Source organism: Phoxinus phoxinus (genome assembly GCF_949152265.1).
Source record: "Phoxinus phoxinus genome assembly, chromosome: 7".
Lineage (NCBI taxonomy): Eukaryota > Metazoa > Chordata > Actinopteri > Cypriniformes > Leuciscidae > Phoxinus > Phoxinus phoxinus.
In genome coordinates this window covers 12,975,255-12,993,050 of record NC_136882.1, presented here as the reverse complement: position 1 = coordinate 12,993,050, position 17,796 = coordinate 12,975,255, and the positions used below count along the sequence as shown (strand labels likewise).

Genomic DNA, 17,796 nt, shown 5'->3' with positions numbered 1-17,796 from the left:
CCCTCCTGTTATGGCAAATTTTCAAACCAGGATTCTTCATCTGCATCTCTGTGTCGTGATTATTCTCCTGACTTACACAGGTACTGATTTAAGATCAAGATTTCTTTCCTCTCCTCATTGTTTTCTGGTGTCTCAAAACCGATAAATAGGATGTATCCTTTGCATGTTTGTATAAAGCCCAACATAGTTTGATGACTATAATATTATTATTTAACATTTTACAATTTAGTGGAGTTGTTAAAAAGTTGTATCCTAATGTGTGTTTTTTATCAGGTTTTAAAGATTAAGTACCATATGATCAGTGTTGTGTGTCTCATTAGTTTTTGCAAATTTTTAAAGTTTTTCTACTGTATAATGACAGTGAAATTCTTTTCACAATTTTACCATCCAGGGATGCGTTTTTTAAATGCATTGTAAGCCTCAGTAGTTGTTTGATTTTCTGTCGTTTCATCAGATTATTCCCAATCAAATCAAGAGCTAATGTTTCGGCAGCACATCAACAAAACAGTGTTTGTGGGGGAAACAGTAACACTTCACTGCAACAAAACCCCATTTGATGACCATTTAACGTGGAAAATGAACAGCTCTGTTATTTTTAGTCACGACTCCTTCAGTAACATAACTATGAGAAACTTCAGCTCAAACAGGATTCACATCAACACAGCAGTTCCAAGAGAATTACAAATACATCAAATACAAGCGTCTGATGGAGGAAACTACACCTGTTCTCCAGCAGAAATAAGATGGACATTAACAATAACAGGTTATTCCATGATTTATTTGATTTGTTTTCTAAAAGAACAAAACAAATGAAGGGCATTTATTATAGACGAAATATAAGTTTTTAATCAGTGGCTATCTAAGGGCTGGTTTACTGATATCATGTGTGTTTGACTCTTTTGTGTGTTAGAAAACAGACCAGCGTCACTCAAACAAATGCCGCTCTACATCATCATCATCATCATAATCTCATGTTCTGGAGTTATTATGGTCTTTGTGATAATCAGCATCAGCATCTGCATTCACAGGTGAGAGACATTTTGAATCAACATTTCTTACCTTCAGACATGCAGTTCCAGCTTCTCAACAGCTATGCATGAGATATAATAATGAACTGCTTCCTTCTTAATTTTTTTACGATTTACGACTTTTTACGATTTTTTTACTTTTCAAAGTATTTGTAGGCAGTGTCTATTTAAAATGAGTAGAAATAGCCAGCTTTGTCGGCAAAAGTTATTTTCATGAAATATAATTATATATTTTACCTTTAGCACAAATAGCTCTTCACTTGTATTTACATTTTTCATTTTTTCATTTACATTCAGCATTTGCACTTATTATTAACACGATCTCAGTGCAAACACTCAATGTTAATAGTATCTACCATTTTTATACTTTGTAAATGCATAAATAGCGCCTGACATAAATATTTGTTGGCAGTGTGTGAACACAATCACCCTAAAAAAAAAAAACATGCACTCCTTTTAAAAAATCTCCATTAAACCAAACCAGTCTCATTAGAAATGTCGTTTTGATTCTCTGAGCAGTGTGACATCATACTGCTCAGGCCCTGCCCATGGCCGCTGACTGACAGTCCTGCATTACCGATAGCCCCTTTCACACAGAGATTCCGGAAAATACACGGATAATGCGACCCGGGATTTGTCCCAGGATTGTTTGATTTTTCATTCACACTGCCAGTAATTTTCCGGAATCTGTGCGTGCGTTCACACACAACCTGTAAAGACACGTGACATCGATGTGACATGTAATGTCTCAGCAGCGTCTAAAGTTTGCTTTTTATTCGATCATAAACGCGCACATTACGTACGGTTTCAAAGCTGGCGAACGATCCCAGCTTCAGCGTCATCACTACGACACACCTTATGGCATTGATTACGGCTTTTGTTCACACAGAGCGCGTTCCGGGACTGATACCGGGAATGTTGTACCCAACCCGGGATCGATCCCGGCATCAATCCCGGGACGTGTTTGTGTTCACACAGAAGGCGCTCTGGCAATTTCCCCGGATCAACACGCTGTGTGAAAGGGGCCATAGTTTCTGCCCTCAGCGAGTTGTACACTATCCGCCATTTTCTCTGCGCTTGAGCAACTGTAGTGACAAGGTCTTGTAGGCAATGTCTGTCAGGGTTTGGGTAGATGTAGTAGCGAGGACTCATTAAGTGCAGCACGATGGGTAACAGGACAGGAGGAACATACAAGGTAGAATTATGATGACAAACAAGCACAGGACTGCAAACACAAGGAAGAATAAATAGGGAGAGCAAAGAAAGCATGTAACGATAGCCTGGTTGACACCAGACCCTTCTCAGTTGTAAATGAGAGTGAGTCTGAAGAAGGCAGACAAAACAAGACATGAACACGCAGCTAATGAGAAGCCACGTGTTCACACACAATATGGCAACATGAAAGCATGCAGCCAGTGATAAACACAAGCTGCATGCAAGACAGCACTAGACAAAACATGACACAAAAGCACATGAAACAAGCCACCCAGACAAGACAAAACAGGAGTGTCAGGGTTCTGTCACAAAACCAAGAAATAGACTAGACAAAAGTGACCGAACCCCGACAATCCCGGTGTTCTGTTTTTGGATGTAAGAGTGTCCTCATTTTCTCCCATCATCCAAGCCACTGAGGACGCAGTGGATTCATTTTTTTTTTAAGGGATCGTGATCCAACTCACAGTCAATATTTTTCTATTGCGGTACTGGTCAGCGCAGTAATGAAAGGGTACACTTTATTACAGTTCATTAGGAGTTGTTTTACAGTTATAAAGTTTACCAGCTTATTAAGCACCCCCCGAAAAGGCATAAAGTCTGTATATATTTGTTTACTGTTAGTTGTAACGAGTGTTTTTGTGTTATTCGCTGTGTATGTTGATGATAATGCAAAGGAGAGAGAGAAGTTTATGGATAAGACTTTAATGCGCACTTCTTGTACTGTTATGTATTCAGCTCTTACGGTGATTTTGAGGAGTGAAAACAGACAGTCTTTTGTGTAATGTACAATAAACGTCATAAAACTGATTAGTAAAGTTTTGGCCATCATAAGGGGATCTACTCTGCTACAACAGGCTTGTAGTGGAAAAGCAAAACGTAAGTTATATAACCGTAATTAAACTGAACTTGGGGAGAGCGGGGCACATTGTAACATGACCATATGACACCTTAACATGCTATCTGATCTAATAAAAAAAATATACAAGACAAACTAAAATATTTTCTTAATAAAATATAATTATTGACTTTTTGATATAAAATAATGGCTTTTTTTTAAATTAAAAATAAAATAATTTTTGAATTTGACAACAAACACAAAAAACAAGAAAACACAGCTATACAACATAGATCAAAACATAATAATAATTAATTATTACTAATAATAATAATTTCTGAATATTGACTTTTTATTCACCTTTTTTCTCATGTTTTCTCAATAGAATTCATAAAAGTATAGAATAGAATAGCATAGTTCTGATATGAGCACATTGTAACACAGTGTTACAAAATGCCTTACCTGCACAACTTTAAACCTTGCTAGTGTCTTCTGCTAGTTAGTGAAGCATTAAAGAACCATAAACTGTTAAATAACACATTGGAGATTAAAATAATATCAGATTTTTCTAATCAAAAATAACACCAAAAATTAACATAAGTAAGAAATTTACTTTTGCTATGGTTAAATAAATGTTGAGTGATATCTTCCAAAGATTTCTGAATTTTGGTGCAATTTTTTCTCTATAGTGATATGGCAATGAAAGTCCGTCTAAATCAGCCCAATGGCAGTTTCCAATAGAACGGGTGAAGGTCTCTGCACGTTACTGTCTGTTCCGCGTGGCAAAGTAATTTAATTCCATTTAAGCTTTTATCACAACCTTGAATTTAGCATAGATTGCCCAATTGGTTATTGGTCAATTATAGTTTAGCAATACATTTGATTATTCTATTTAACTGCTTACTTTATATTTTACTCGTTCATTAGGAATCTATGTCAGTCAGAGAGTCTCGCGCCAGCCGTTCTTTTACGCGGATCTCACGATCACAAACTCGCCAGTCTGATAGATAACCAGAGGTTATGGCTAAAGCAGTTCAACAATGCCACACACACTTGCTATTGTTAAAAAGTACCCATGTAGCCCCCTACAGTCGCCCATATAACAACTTCGTTAAAGCAACACCAAGTATCTTTTGCTCTCAGGGTCCCCCTACAGTTGGGAAACAGTATTGTCTTCTACTACTGTCGCAAAATCTGTCATGGTTACACCAAGGGATGGATACACGTGCATTTGTTGACAAGCCGATACCCCCGAACTCTGCAGAAGGAGTTCTCACGTCTTGGGCAGACGGCCTGCATTACGTGTGAAATGTCTTCATCCCAGGTACAGTGGCATATGTCAGCATGTCATACTAATATAATTTCATGGGTTTAATTTTTTTCAAACGCCAAAAGATTGCGTAGCTCACGTTTACAAGCCAGCGTCATTATAGTAGCATATTGGCTACTGTTTTACATAATGGATATGCTAATTCAATTCAATGTTTGTGTGGTAGGTAATAGCCATATATCGTCAATATTATAATATCAAGCAACCAGAGGTGGAAAGTCCAGGGGTCAGAAAGTAAAAGTCCTGCCATATGTTTATTCCACCCATGAACTCAGTCAGCTGATTTCACTGATTAGTTCTATCTCCTGGCTGAAAACTGTGCTAATTAGCAAGTCCAGGTGATTGAAACAAAATACTGAGGAGGACTTTTACTTTCTGAACCTGGACTTTCCACCTCTGCAAGCAACCATAGATGAATCTGCAAATTTGAAAAATCGATTTGCATTATAGCCTGAGGCAAGACACTTTCACCAGAAAAATAAATAAATAAACAAACATGACTATCAGCCTGCAGTCATTAGGATAGCTATCCTAAAAGATGATTTTGTCCATCTAATCATGTAGCTATTACTAGTCCGACAGCAAGTCAGCATCGGTCGGGCACCCCTCCTTCTGTACCAATATTGATCCTCGTCCGGCCTTTGATTTTATCACTCTCCCTTTTTCTCTTCCTAGTCTCCTCCGACAAAACCTTTGCCTCCTTCGGTTTAGTTGCTGCTTTGGCCGTGACAACAACATACAGACGCTATACCAGCCGGCAAACAAACACTATTTGGGCATATAAGGTATGCTGTAAAGCAGTCGAATATTGTAGTTCTTTTTGTGCTCGGGTTACTACCCGAACCCCGAAGTTCCGTAGTGGCAGTAAAAGCGATACAGACCCCTTCAGGCTATGGCAGACGTGTCATTAAACCTATTATAAGTCGATGTACCAACACAAGGGTCTTGGAAATATATTATGAAGGTTGAAAAACTACTTGGTGTTGCTTTTAAAGCCCAAATAATAACCAGAGGTTATATCTAGTACATTAAGATAATGCTTGCTATTAATAGTATTTTTTTCTAGCCCCCTATTTGCGACTGCATAACAACTTAGTTAAAATCAAGCAGTTAGTCATGAATCTAGAATCCCACCAGATGTGCCTCGGCTCACGATTCCATCTAAACTGGGATCTAGAATGTGCTTAACCCTAGACGAAGATTTGCAGAAACATAAGACTTCACTTAATCTACATGAGAAAATAATTTCAGAGTAATTCAGAATAAAATCAAATGTAACAATTTATTATGTCAGGTGAATGTATCATGCCAATTTCATAATCAGTTCAAAGATAATTAATACAATAACATCAAATGCTCAGAGATTAAAAAGAGTAAAAGAAGTACCTGACTCAAGAAATACATGATGCTGAGTGTCTGACCCTTAGCATAATGGGCCGATCTCATTACAAATCGCTCTTGTTGCATTTATTTATATACCCAGACCAAGACAGAAACTTCTTTCACATGGAAACGTTTGCTAACAATGGGAATTTGCATTTAGAGTTTACACCTTTTGCGGGCCAGGTGCCATTTGCCTGGAGGACCCCCCTCCTCTGTGTGCAAGATATTTCTAAACTCTTAAAAACTTTATTACCTTTTGTTTTACTTATTTGGGGATGAGACCTTTGTGTCAGTCGCACTGCGACATTTCAAATGATACCAAACATGTATAGTGTTGTACTATAATTGTTCACATGAGATTTTTGGGTGAATTTCAGGTGATCTCTGCATGAGAGAGAGAAGGAACGGGGGAATGGGGGTCCAAGGGAAAGAGATGTACATTAGGATGATGCTTAGGTGAGACTTGTCTCAAATGGTGATGCTAATTTCACAAGAGCGAGTTCAAATTTTAATTTCCAGAAAGGTCTTTTGTCTTCTTAGGGAGTGGTCGCTCCTCAACCAGACTGCCCGGCATTTTCTAATTTCTCAAGTCTTACAGCAACTAGTAAATACACCAAGTTTCATCATGCTAGCATGTGTGGAAGTATTTAAAACAAGAGTGTTACAACTAGCCCCACATTAGGTTGTGCCCCGCTCTCCCTACCTGTTCTATCTCCATGCAGAAAATGTTCCCCTTCGAGGGAACTCTAACTGCGTCGATATGACAGTTTGGGGAACGCCCTTAGCGTAACGCATCTGAAGTATGAATGAAACTAATCCAATTGTAACGATTCTAGCTCAAATAAAGGGAATACAATTTTAATAACTGATCACGAATATGATCGGGAATCGCATACAGAGATTAAATTACCGTATTTTCCGGACTATAAGTCGCACTTTTTTTCATCGTTTTGCTGGTCCTGCGACTTCTAGTCAGGTGCAACTTATATATCAAAATTAATTACTGACTGAGATGAACCAAGAGAAAACATTACCGCCTACAGCCGCGAGAGGGCGCTCTAGTTAGCGGAGTTGTTCAGAAGCGACACCGAGGAAGAATTCAATGGATTCCGTGTTGTGGAATGAGATCGCGGAAGCTTGGTGAACTTGCTTACCGGTAACTTGTTGGACTCGCTGGCTTATATTAGCCTATTCAGCCTCCCAGGTATATGTTCTTTATGCTATTGTGTAGCTGAATCAGGGTTTCCCGCTGTTAGTTAAGGTGTAACTTAACTTTGTGTAACTTAACTTTGTGTTAGCCTACGTGTCGCCACCATACACATCAGCATAAATGCTCCTGATAAATTATTTGTTATTAAAGCATTAACATTCACAAACCACTGTTAATTTAACATAAAAGCAAGCAGGCTGCGTGGCCTGGCCTGAGTATAGCCGCGGAAAATATCAGGCTCGGGCAGAGAATCTAAGCTTTAAACAGGACAGAGTAACACGGCGGATATCGCTCATAGAAATTTTTTTGGCGACGTATTTAAGGCGGCAGGCGTGTTGCTTAGGCAGCCGCCTTAGTTCCAAAGTGCTGCAGGAAACCCTGTGTTACGTTAACATGCCGGACACCTATTCAGCCTGTTGTTCTGTGTGCTGTTGTGTAGCTGAATAACTTGCCATTCCAGATTAAATGTCTGTTCTTGGTCTTGGATTTTGTGAAATAAATTTCTAAATAAATGCGACTTATAGTCCAGTGCGACTTATATATGTTTAAAAAAAATATCGTTTCGCCCAAACCCTGCCGGAGAGCCGCTTCAGGGGATCAAGAATGAATCTCGAATAATACCCGAAATCAGTCCCGAGAAGATGGTTCCCTTAGTAGAATATTTCAACGCATGGCAAGACCTGCCAAATATTTCTCCTTGGGTCCTGTGCACAATAGAGAAGGGTTACAGGCTGCAGTTCGATTCCACTCATCGAAATTCAGCGGGGTGGTGTTGACTGCAGTCGACCCAGTGCAGGGTCAGGTATTGGAATAGGAAGTAAACTCTCTGCTAGTAAAGGAGGCCATAGAGTGTGTTCCTCCGCCGGACAGGGAGTCCAGGTTCTACAGCCGCTACTGCATAGTTCCCAAGAAGGATAGGGGCTTGCGCCAATTTTAGATCTAAGGAACTTGAATCGGTCTCTGAGGAGATTCAGGTTCAAGATGCTCAGTATTCCCATCATCGTGAGTCAGATCAAATCTGAGGATTGGTTTGTCACGATAGATCTAAGGGACGTATACTTCCACATATCCATTCTTCCATATCACAGGAAGTTCCTGAGGTTTGCTTTCGGGGGCAAAGCATTCCAATATCGGGTTCTTTTGTTCGGCCTACCTCTCTCCCCTCGCATGCTTACCAAATGCTATGGATGCAGCTCTAGCTCCGCTGAGGCTTCAGGGTATCAGGGTGCTTATTATGGCCTGTTTTGGCTTATTATGGCCCAGTCACAAGAGCTGGCAGTTCGGTATTGAGATGTCCTTGCCCACATCCAGAGCCTGGGGTTGAGACTCAACACAAAAAAAGCGTGTTGGCCCCAGCCCAGAGAACCACGTTCCTGGGAGTGGTGTGGAACTCGGTCAGGATGCAGGCACAATTGTCTCCTGCACGGATTGAGTCCATCCTGGCCACGGTGACAAAGCTAGGCCAAGGGCTCATGGCAGCAGCGTCCAACGTCATTCCAATGAGGGCCCAGCAGTGGTGTTTGAAAACCAAGGGATTTTCCCCAAGGGGGAACCCGTTCCGCATGATCAGGGTTACGCGCAGATGCCTTTGTTCCCTATCTATGTGGAAAAAAGCTTGCTTTTTGTCGCAAGGCCCCGTGCTGGGAGTGTCATGTCGCCGGAAAGCCGTTTCGACAGACATCTCTCTCGGGCTGGGGCACGGTCATGGATGGCAGGGCTTTGAGGAGCTTCCTCCCAGACCTTCCTTCAACACCGATGGCTCCAATGTCACCACCTCCACCTGCATCCACAACCTTGGAACAGCATGTCCTTTGTACCGCATGTCAACCACGTCACCAAAATTGCCTTCTTTCACCTTCGTAACATTGCACGGCTCCGTCCCTCTCTGTCTACCATAGCAGCCGAAACACTCATCCATGCCCCTATGACCTCCAGACTGGACTATTGCAACAGCATTCTTTACGGATTCTCGAACTCGGCTGCCTGCCTTCTCACCTCCACCCGCCACCACGATCCCATCACCTCTGTCCTCTACAAACTCCACTGGCTCCCAGTCAAACACAGGATCAACTTTAAAATACTTCTCCTCACATACAAAGCACTTAATAACCTTGCCCCTCCATACCTTTCCATCTTACTAACCGGCCACACTCACGCCCGCCTCCTCAGGTCCGTTGGTGCTGATACACTCAAGACCCCCAGGACTAAGCATAAATAAATGTATTATTATTATTATTATTATTGCGTCCCAGGCCGGGATATGTGCCTAAAGTGCCTTCTAATGTGGCACGGCCTACGGTTCTGCAGGCTTTTCATCCCCCACCTCACGTGATGGCGAATGAAGAGAGACTTAATTTGCTCTGCCCTGTCAGAGCTCTCAAGATATATATTCAGAGGTCCTCATCATGGCGGAAGTCAGACCAGTTGCTGGTGTGTTTCTGGTCGCCCAAGAAGGGGCTTCCTGCATCTAAACAGACCATCAGCAACTGGATTGTTCAGGCAATATCTATGGCTTATCAGGTGCGCAGTTTTTCTTCACCTTTGGCCATGAGGGCTCATTCAACCAGAGGCATGGTGTCCTCTAGAGCCTTCATTTCAGAGGCCCCAATCCAAGAAGTGTGCGATGCAGCAGGATGGGCCACCCCTCATACTTTTATCAGATTTTATAGCCTGGATATTCCTTCTACGCCGGGCACTCTAGTCCTCTCGTCCAAAGTGTGCCTGTGTGCAGCTTCACACTGGGACAGACAGGGCTCATTGTGGCATAGTGTGTACTCGTTCACCAAAGTGTCGTCATAACGCAGTTTGAGTTCCCTCGAAAGGGTCACATGTTACGTCATGACGCAGCACCAATCAGGGTTGGATTAGTTTCATTCATACTTCAGATGCGTTATGCTAAAGGTGTTCCTCAAAGTGTCGTATCGACGCAGTGTCTCATTCCCTTCTCAGGGAACATGGGTTACAGTCGTAACCAGAGACGTTCTCTGGTCCGACTCCGATTCGAACTGAACACCACTAGTACAGTTTCTGACATTTTATTGTGTGAGATTGTCCTGTTTTTGCTGTTATGTCGGAGAATGGGCTCTTGAAGCTCCGCCCTCTTCGTGAAAGGGGGCCGGGAGCTGCAGCTTATTTGCATTTAAAGGGACACATACAAAAACGGCACGTTTTTGCTCACCCCCAAAAAGTGGCAATTTTAACTTTATTACAAAAATATTAGGTAACACTTTAGAATAATGGTCTGTCATTAATAAGTAACTATGCAGGAAGTAATGCAGGACTAATGAGTAGTATTATATTAACACTTCAGCTACTACAATTAACTAATATGGAAATAAGCTTAACTAATCAGTAAGTAATATCGAATTTAGGACTAAGATAGTTCCTTATTAGGTAATTAATAATCACTTAATGATATTGGCATCATTAAAGGGGGGGTTGATTATGATTTCACTTTTCTAACTTTAGTTAGTGTGTAATGTTGCTGTTTGAGCATAAACAACATCTGCAAAGTTACAACGCTCAAAGTTCAAAGCAAAGGGAGATATTTTCTTTTAAAGAAATTGCTTTTTATGGACTAGCCAACAAACGGCTGGTAGGAACTACACCCGGGTTAGTGACATCACCAACCCTAAAATTTACATAAACCCTGAACACGATTTATAGATTATCATGACAGAATATGCTAATCAATGACTAGAAGATAGTTAACTCCACATAAGCTACACAAATTCATCAACTAACCATTCAGAAATGTCCTGTTGCATTCTACATGTCACTTCTTCATGAGTCTCTCCATCATTGTCTGACTCCAGTTTGAACATAAAAGGATAAAAGTTTTTGAAATTTTCAGTGCATGTCTGTGTAAGGTAAAAGGACACAATCTGTTGAAGCTCTGCCCTCTGTGCAGCTCATTTGCATTTAAAGCGACAGACACAAAACGACGCGTTTTTGCTCACCCTCAAAAAGTGACAACTTTAACATGCTATATAAAAATACCTTTGGGGTATTTTGAGCTAAAACTTCACATACACACTCTGGGGACATCAAAGACTTATTTTACATCTTGTGAAAAGGGCATTATACCACCCCTTTAAGGCGAGACACGGCAGGCAAAAACAGTTTTTTTCACTGGTCAATTTTGAGATTTTGGGCTATTTGTCTTCAATAACGTACTCGGTTACCTAACGTAACCTCGGTTCTCTCTAGAAGAGGGAACGAGTACTGCGTAATGAAATTACGCACCGGGTAAAGTCATCTTTGCTCGATATATGAAGCCAAAAATGTATCCTTAAATTTGTATATATTGTCAACGCAGTGCAGCAGCAGGCAGACCTAGAGCGGGCTATGCGCCCTCACGCCTCAAGCGTATAAAGAAGGCTCAGATGCTGCTTACACTGGTTTTTCATCGCCTGAAGCGAAGTGAGCTCGGGGCGTGAACACGGCAGGGAATGCAGTACTCGTTCCCTCTTCTAGAGAGAACTGAGATTACGTTAGGTAACCGAGTACGTTCTCTTACGAGAGGTTCTCTCGTACTGCGTAATGAAATTACACACCGGGAACTCCTTGTCAACGCCGTGCGTGCCAAGCATTCACTACATGAATCCCAGGGGGGAACGCCCCAGGGGACACAGATAAGTGAGGAACAGGCGGCCAACAAAGTGGGCTCGCACATGTACATAAGCACACCGAAGGGGATATCCATAAAGAGCGGCACCGCCGGTCTATACTGAACTCATCGACCCTTATAGAGCAGCTCAACCAGGGCAGTCGTAATTGACTTTAGGTGGAAAGCCTCTGGTGGAATGAGCCCTGACGCCAAGAGGGCATTGCAGGTCTTTAGATGCATAAGCCGCAGCAATAGCGTCCATTATCCATCTGGATAGACTGTGTTTCGAGGCGGCGAGACCTTTGGTGCGCCCACCAAACGAAACAAAAAGCTGCTCCGAGCGCCTGAAGGCGGCGGAGCGCGTAATGTAAATTCTCAGCGCTCTGACAGGGCAAAGGAGGTTTGCGTCGACCTCGCTGCCGGATGTCGGTAAAGCAGAGAAATAAATGATCTGCGCTCTAAAGGGGGTGCCAATCGCTTTGGGGACATAACCATGTTTCGGATTAAGGACGACTTTAGAGTCATTAGGTCCAAACTCGAGACACGCGGCGTTAACAGATAACGCATGTAAGTCACCCACACGTTTAACTGATGCTAAGGCGATCAGAAACGCGGTCTTGAGCGCGAGGTACTTCAGATCCACAGAGTGTAACGGTTCAAAGGGATGTGCTTTCAGGGCCTCTAGGACCAAGGAAAGATCCCAAATAGGAACCGACGGGGACCACGGGGGATTCATCCTTCTGGCTCCCTTTAGGAAGTGGATGATGAGCTCGTTCCTTCCTATTGCCTGGCCACGCGTCGACTCGGCGAACACTGCGATGGCCGCGACAAATACTTTGAGCGTGGAGGGGGACCTGCCCATGTCCAACAGCTCTTGAAGGAATCAAAGCACCTACGAAACCCCACAAGTTTGTGGTTCTAAGCCTTTGTCTGTGCACCATTTGGTAAACACAGACCATTTTGACGAATAAAGCCGCCTGGTAGAGGGGTCTCTAGACTGCGTGATCGTGTATACGACCCCTTCTGGCAAAGCAACGGGTATCCGTTGATTATCCATGCATGCAGAGACCAGCGCTCTGGATGAGGATGCCAAATTGACCTTCCTCACCGGGATCGGCCATGGGGCTGAGTCTGACAGCCGCACCAACTCTGAGAACCACGTCTGGTTCTCCCATCGGGGGGCTATGAGGAGCACCGAATGACGGGCATCTGGGCCATGTCTGAGCAAGGGCGTCCTCGTTCTTCGAAAAGAACCTTGGGCGTTGTCTTTCGACACAATAATTGGACTGACTGCGGGTGCAGGGACCATTTCCCCAGGGAAACGTTGTCCCTGGACAGTTTGTCCGGGCCATCGTTCAGGCGTCCTGGCACATGCGCGGAGTGCTGAGCCCAAACGAGCAGGCGTTCCGCCAGATTGCAGAGGATTCTGTATCTGACACCGCCCTGGCGGTGCACGTATGACACCACAAACATGTTGTCCATGCGAACAAGTATGTGGTGGCCCCGCAGAAATGGGAGGAAGTATTTCAAAGCGTTCTCAACCGCTATCATCTCCAGACAGTTTATATGGAGGCGCTTCTCCGGGTCTGACCAAAGGCCAAAGACCAGGTTGGAGGCGTCCGCCGAGATAACTTTTCGGTACGAGACAACTCCCATTGTCACTCCCCGCTGATACCAGTCGGGCGCTATCCAGGGCTGCAGAGCTGAAACACAGCTCTGAGTCACTCTGATTTCGTGAACCGCCGGCGGCCCAGGCTCGGTGAGGCTCACGAGCGTTCAGCCAGCGTTGCAGAGGGCGCATACGCAATAGACCTAGCCGGAGCACTGCTGCGGCTGAAGCCATAAAGCCCAGCATTCTCTGAAACGTTTTCAGGGGAAAAATACTGCCTTTCTGGAAAGACGAGGCCAGACGCTGAACACGGCGCGCGCTGTGTTGACAAGCGGGCCGTCATAGCCACCGAGTTGAGCTCTATTCCCAGAAAAGAGGTTGACTGACGGGGCAGCAGTGAGGTCTTGGCCCAACTGACCGTGAGACCCAGGCTTTCCAGATGACTGAGTAGCACAGCTCTGTGAGACATGAGTTCTGCCTCTGATTGTGCTAAAATCAGCCAATCGTCTAAATAGTTCAGAATTCGCATTCCCTGACTTCTCAGGGGAGCGAGAGTCGCGTCCATGCACTTCGTAAATGTACGGGGTGCTAACGACAGGCCGAACGGTAGGACGGTGTACTAATATACCTGACCGTCGAAGGGGAATCTCAAGAATGGCCTGTGACGGGGTATGATCTGGATCTGAAAGTACGCATCTTTCAGATCGAGAGAAATAAACCAGTCCCTCGGGCGAATTTGCACGAGGATTTGTCTGGTCCTGAGCATTTTGAACGGTCTCCTCATGAGAGCTTTGTTCAAATGTCTCAGATCTAGTATAGGTCTGAGAGCTCCGTCCTTCTTGGGTATGAGAAAAAAAATGGCTGTAAAAGCCTGACTCGCTCATAGAAGGATGTACCGCTCCTTTGCACAGCAGTTTTGCTATTTCAGCGCGAAGTAGGTGTGCTACTTCTGAGTTCATGCTCGTCATGGTCCGGGCTCGAAAGCGCAGGGGACGGCGAGCGAACTGCAGCGCATAGCCCTGCTTTACAACATTCAGCACCCATTCTGACACGCCCAAAATCGCTTCCCATGCTTTTGCATGCATAGCTAGGGGCAGAATGGTCTCCGAGTTCTGATCGCCGCACTGTGCGGGATCGAGAAACTGAGACAGAGATATCAGCGTGGCGCGCGTGCGCGCTCTCGATGTCTGAATAGGGCGGCTCGCTGACAGCGACGGCCGGCTGTTTCACATTCAATGACTCGATCGCTTTGGACGGAGAACATTTTGTGGCGCGAACAGCGGGGCGCGTGAGCGGCGTTGGGGTTACGGTGTTTGTTAGTAAGTGTGAGTGCTCGTGAGCGGTCACAGGGCTTACATTCACAACACGGCCGGTTATACAATGGTCTCCGCGTTCCGATCGCCGCACTGCGTGGGGTCGAGAACCTGTAGCGGAGGTATCAGCGAGGCGCGTGCGCTCTTGATGTCTGAATAGGGCGGCTCGCTGACAGCGGCAGCTGGCTGCATTACACCCAATGACTCGATCGCTTTGGATGGAGAACATCATGTGGCGAGAACAGCGGGGCGCGTGAGCGGCGCCGGGGTTACAGTGTTTATCAGTAAGTGTGAGTGCTCGTGAGCGGTCACAGGGCTTACGTTCACAACACGACTGGTATACTTTAAAGTTTTCGTCCCCTGGAAAAACTGTGTAACAGAGCGGGCAGTGATTAGGTGTGGGCACTGTAACGTGGGCACATATCCTACATCTAACACTCGAGCGGCGAGTGTCCGCTTATGTGAGTGGGCTCTGTGACAGTGAGGGACACCGGTGGGGATCGTGCTTGTGTGTAGGGGTGAACACAGTGGCGTGGGCACATCTTTTACACTCCGAAACATCGTTGGCGTGAGCCGGAAAAATAGTCATTACACTCTTTATGAGATTTATCTGCGTGCTGGCGAGCGGTTTGAGCAACTGGCTCATTGGCTGCGGTATAAACTACTGCAGTAGCCTTTGCTAAGGGGACTGGCAGAGCAGGTCGCTTTGATGGCTGTCCGGCCGCGGCGGGACTCGCGCATCTTCTCCTCCGTAAGGCTGCTAGGAGGACTTCGCGGCTCAGGTTTCGACGTGATCTTGGGTCGGGGTCCCCGGCGGGGAGGCGGCTTGTGGCGGCTGTTAGAGCGCAATCTAGGGCGGCCGCTCGGTTGTCGCTGCGAAGAAGGTCCGTTGCAGGCCTTAGGCGGGAGGGCAGACTTTGAGCGCCCTCTCGCGGATGGCGGGCAAAAGTGCGCTGCGACCGCTTCTTCACTGGGGGAATTTGGTATCCCAAAACAGCCGTCATTGATGGTTTCTCCCTCCACCTCATCCCCTGAGGCAACAGCAGTGAGGGCCTAGGCCGGCAGCTGCGCGTCGAGAGGGTGGGAGGGTGAGCGAAGCTCGAGGGAAGGGTTCCGGCGAGCGTTCGCGGGCCACATCGGACTCCTGAAGTCTCTGGGAGCGGCGCTTCTTGTTGTGCGGCCCGCCGGTGACAGGCGGAGTGACAGCTTCAGCGTCGAACACGGCAAGTCGAAACGTTGGCAATTGCAAAAACTTTTTTTACTCTCAACGTTGTCATAAAATGCATCACTAATTACTCAAGCGTTACCTAGTCTAAAAATATCTTTTTCACTTTAAAATAATGCTCCAGAACACTAGTAGTCCCTGCATAGATATTAATGAAGGACAACTACTCTAAAGTGTTACCAAATATGAATTTCAAAAGTGTTATTTTGCCTTATTAGCCATAGCAAAAGTGTTGTCATCCATTTTTTTAATGTAAATTCCATCACATTACATTTTTAATGGGCAAATGAAGTAAACTTGTGTGAAAAGCGTGTTTAAGAGACATTCTGTTCTACGTCATTATAACAGGAAATTGAACCAGAAGATCAGCTCTGGATCACATGAGGAGGATGTAAGTATTTACCACATTATTAGGCTTTCTTGGTTTGAGAAGTTCAACTTCTTGTGATTATGCTTTCTTACTATTTGCATGATCTGCCCAGCTGAAGATGATTTCTCACTGTGACAGAGACACAATAACAGCCTGTGTAAGTCAGTTCAACTTGAACTCCTACACACCTCAATCCTGTCTGTTCACTGGTTCATCTATTTCTGTCCCCCCAACTGCTGCAAAACGTAAAACAAATTGTAAAACACAAGTTTAAAATTACTTATTTACATGTAGTTCATAGTGTAATTTTTATTATCAGTTATATGGTAATTTATGAATTGCACAGAAGAGCTGAAATGTTGTTTGTGTTTGACTTGTTTTTCTCTTTGTTTTCATCAGGTTTACAGTCTTCATACAGTTTCATGAACATGATCTTTCCTTCTCAAGACACCACTTCATGTGTCTGCCACTCATCAGATGAGCATCTCAATACAGGAAGATGTAATTTTCATGTGTTAGAACAGGAACGTCCCAATAATCAGTACAGTCTCAAAGGAACTGTATGTGCATGTGTTTTTGTCCCTTAAATACTATTTGCTTAAAAATATTAAGCATATAAATGTCCTTTTCATTTTCAGGGGAACTTTGATATGTTTGACTATACTATAATTTACTAACGTGTACTGTGTCGCCAGACGCATTGGGGAAACTCCCTTTCCTCCGATTTACTGAAGCTTATATAATCACGCTGTGTAACAGCATGAGCCAATGGCTGAGCAGCGTAGCTGCCTGAACCTTTGGCGCGAAAGCCCGCCAGAGCACGCCAATATGGGCAGGGCTACCTGCCATAGGAACTCAGTTCAATTCGACTGAAGCAATGAACGCCGAGTAATGCAGCATGACAGCACGGCAAGTTACTCAGTTCTCATTCCCGTTATCTCAGGGAACCAAGGTTATGTCACTAACCGAGTACGTCCCCTATCGACATGGTTCACTCGTACTGCATTGTTAGACTAATTGGGAACCCAGTCCTATCGTGGCGTGCTTATAACTGCGGAACGACAAACGTTCTAAGGCCTTGGCCCAGGATGCTTGAATAAGGGCCCAAAGGGCACCAAGGTAGGGTGAGGTAACCACCCGGTACTAAGAGACTTAGACCGTATGTCGGAGCCACAATGAAGGGTTCTAGTGGGTTGAGCTCATGTAGAGGTCAAAGCCCAGCTACACAGATAGGACCCGTGCTTGCATAGCAGGGACGACCAAATTATAAATTCTGGTGAAGGTGGGTGGCGAGGACCCTCCACTGGTGCATGCCCAGGAAGAGGTCATGCCTCTGGTGGAATGTGCTTTAACTATGATGGGGCACTGTAGGCCCATCGAAGCATTAGCTAGCGTAATTGCATCCACTATTCAGTGGGAAAGTCTTTGCTTCATCACTGGATGCCGCAGTTCAGCTGACTGGAGCAACTTGGAAGGAGCTGTAGGGACTGTGAGGGGGCGAGGCACATTTAGCCATCTGGACCCCTTCAGAAAGCAAACAGCCAGGTTGTTCCTGCCAACGGACTGGCCAGCCATAGGAGTGCTGCTTTGTCCTCCACATAGACCTCGAGCATGGACGGGGTGTGACCCTTGTCCAGCAGCTCTTGAAGGAAAGACCGTATCAGTGAAA

General features: G+C 44.7%; 1 protein-coding gene across 1 annotated transcript; it reads left to right on the top strand.

The window, feature by feature from the left end:
- The first annotated feature begins 140 nt into the window (after positions 1–140).
- LOC307002296 (uncharacterized protein) lies at positions 141–16,790 on the top strand. Its single transcript, XM_079619771.1, has 5 exons — positions 141–763; positions 911–1,028; positions 16,106–16,148; positions 16,240–16,284; positions 16,527–16,790. Exons 1-5 carry the CDS (start codon positions 481–483, stop codon positions 16,551–16,553), a joined length of 516 nt encoding a protein of 171 aa, XP_079475897.1. The 5' UTR covers positions 141–480; the 3' UTR covers positions 16,554–16,790.
- The last annotated feature ends 1,006 nt before the right edge of the window (positions 16,791–17,796 follow it).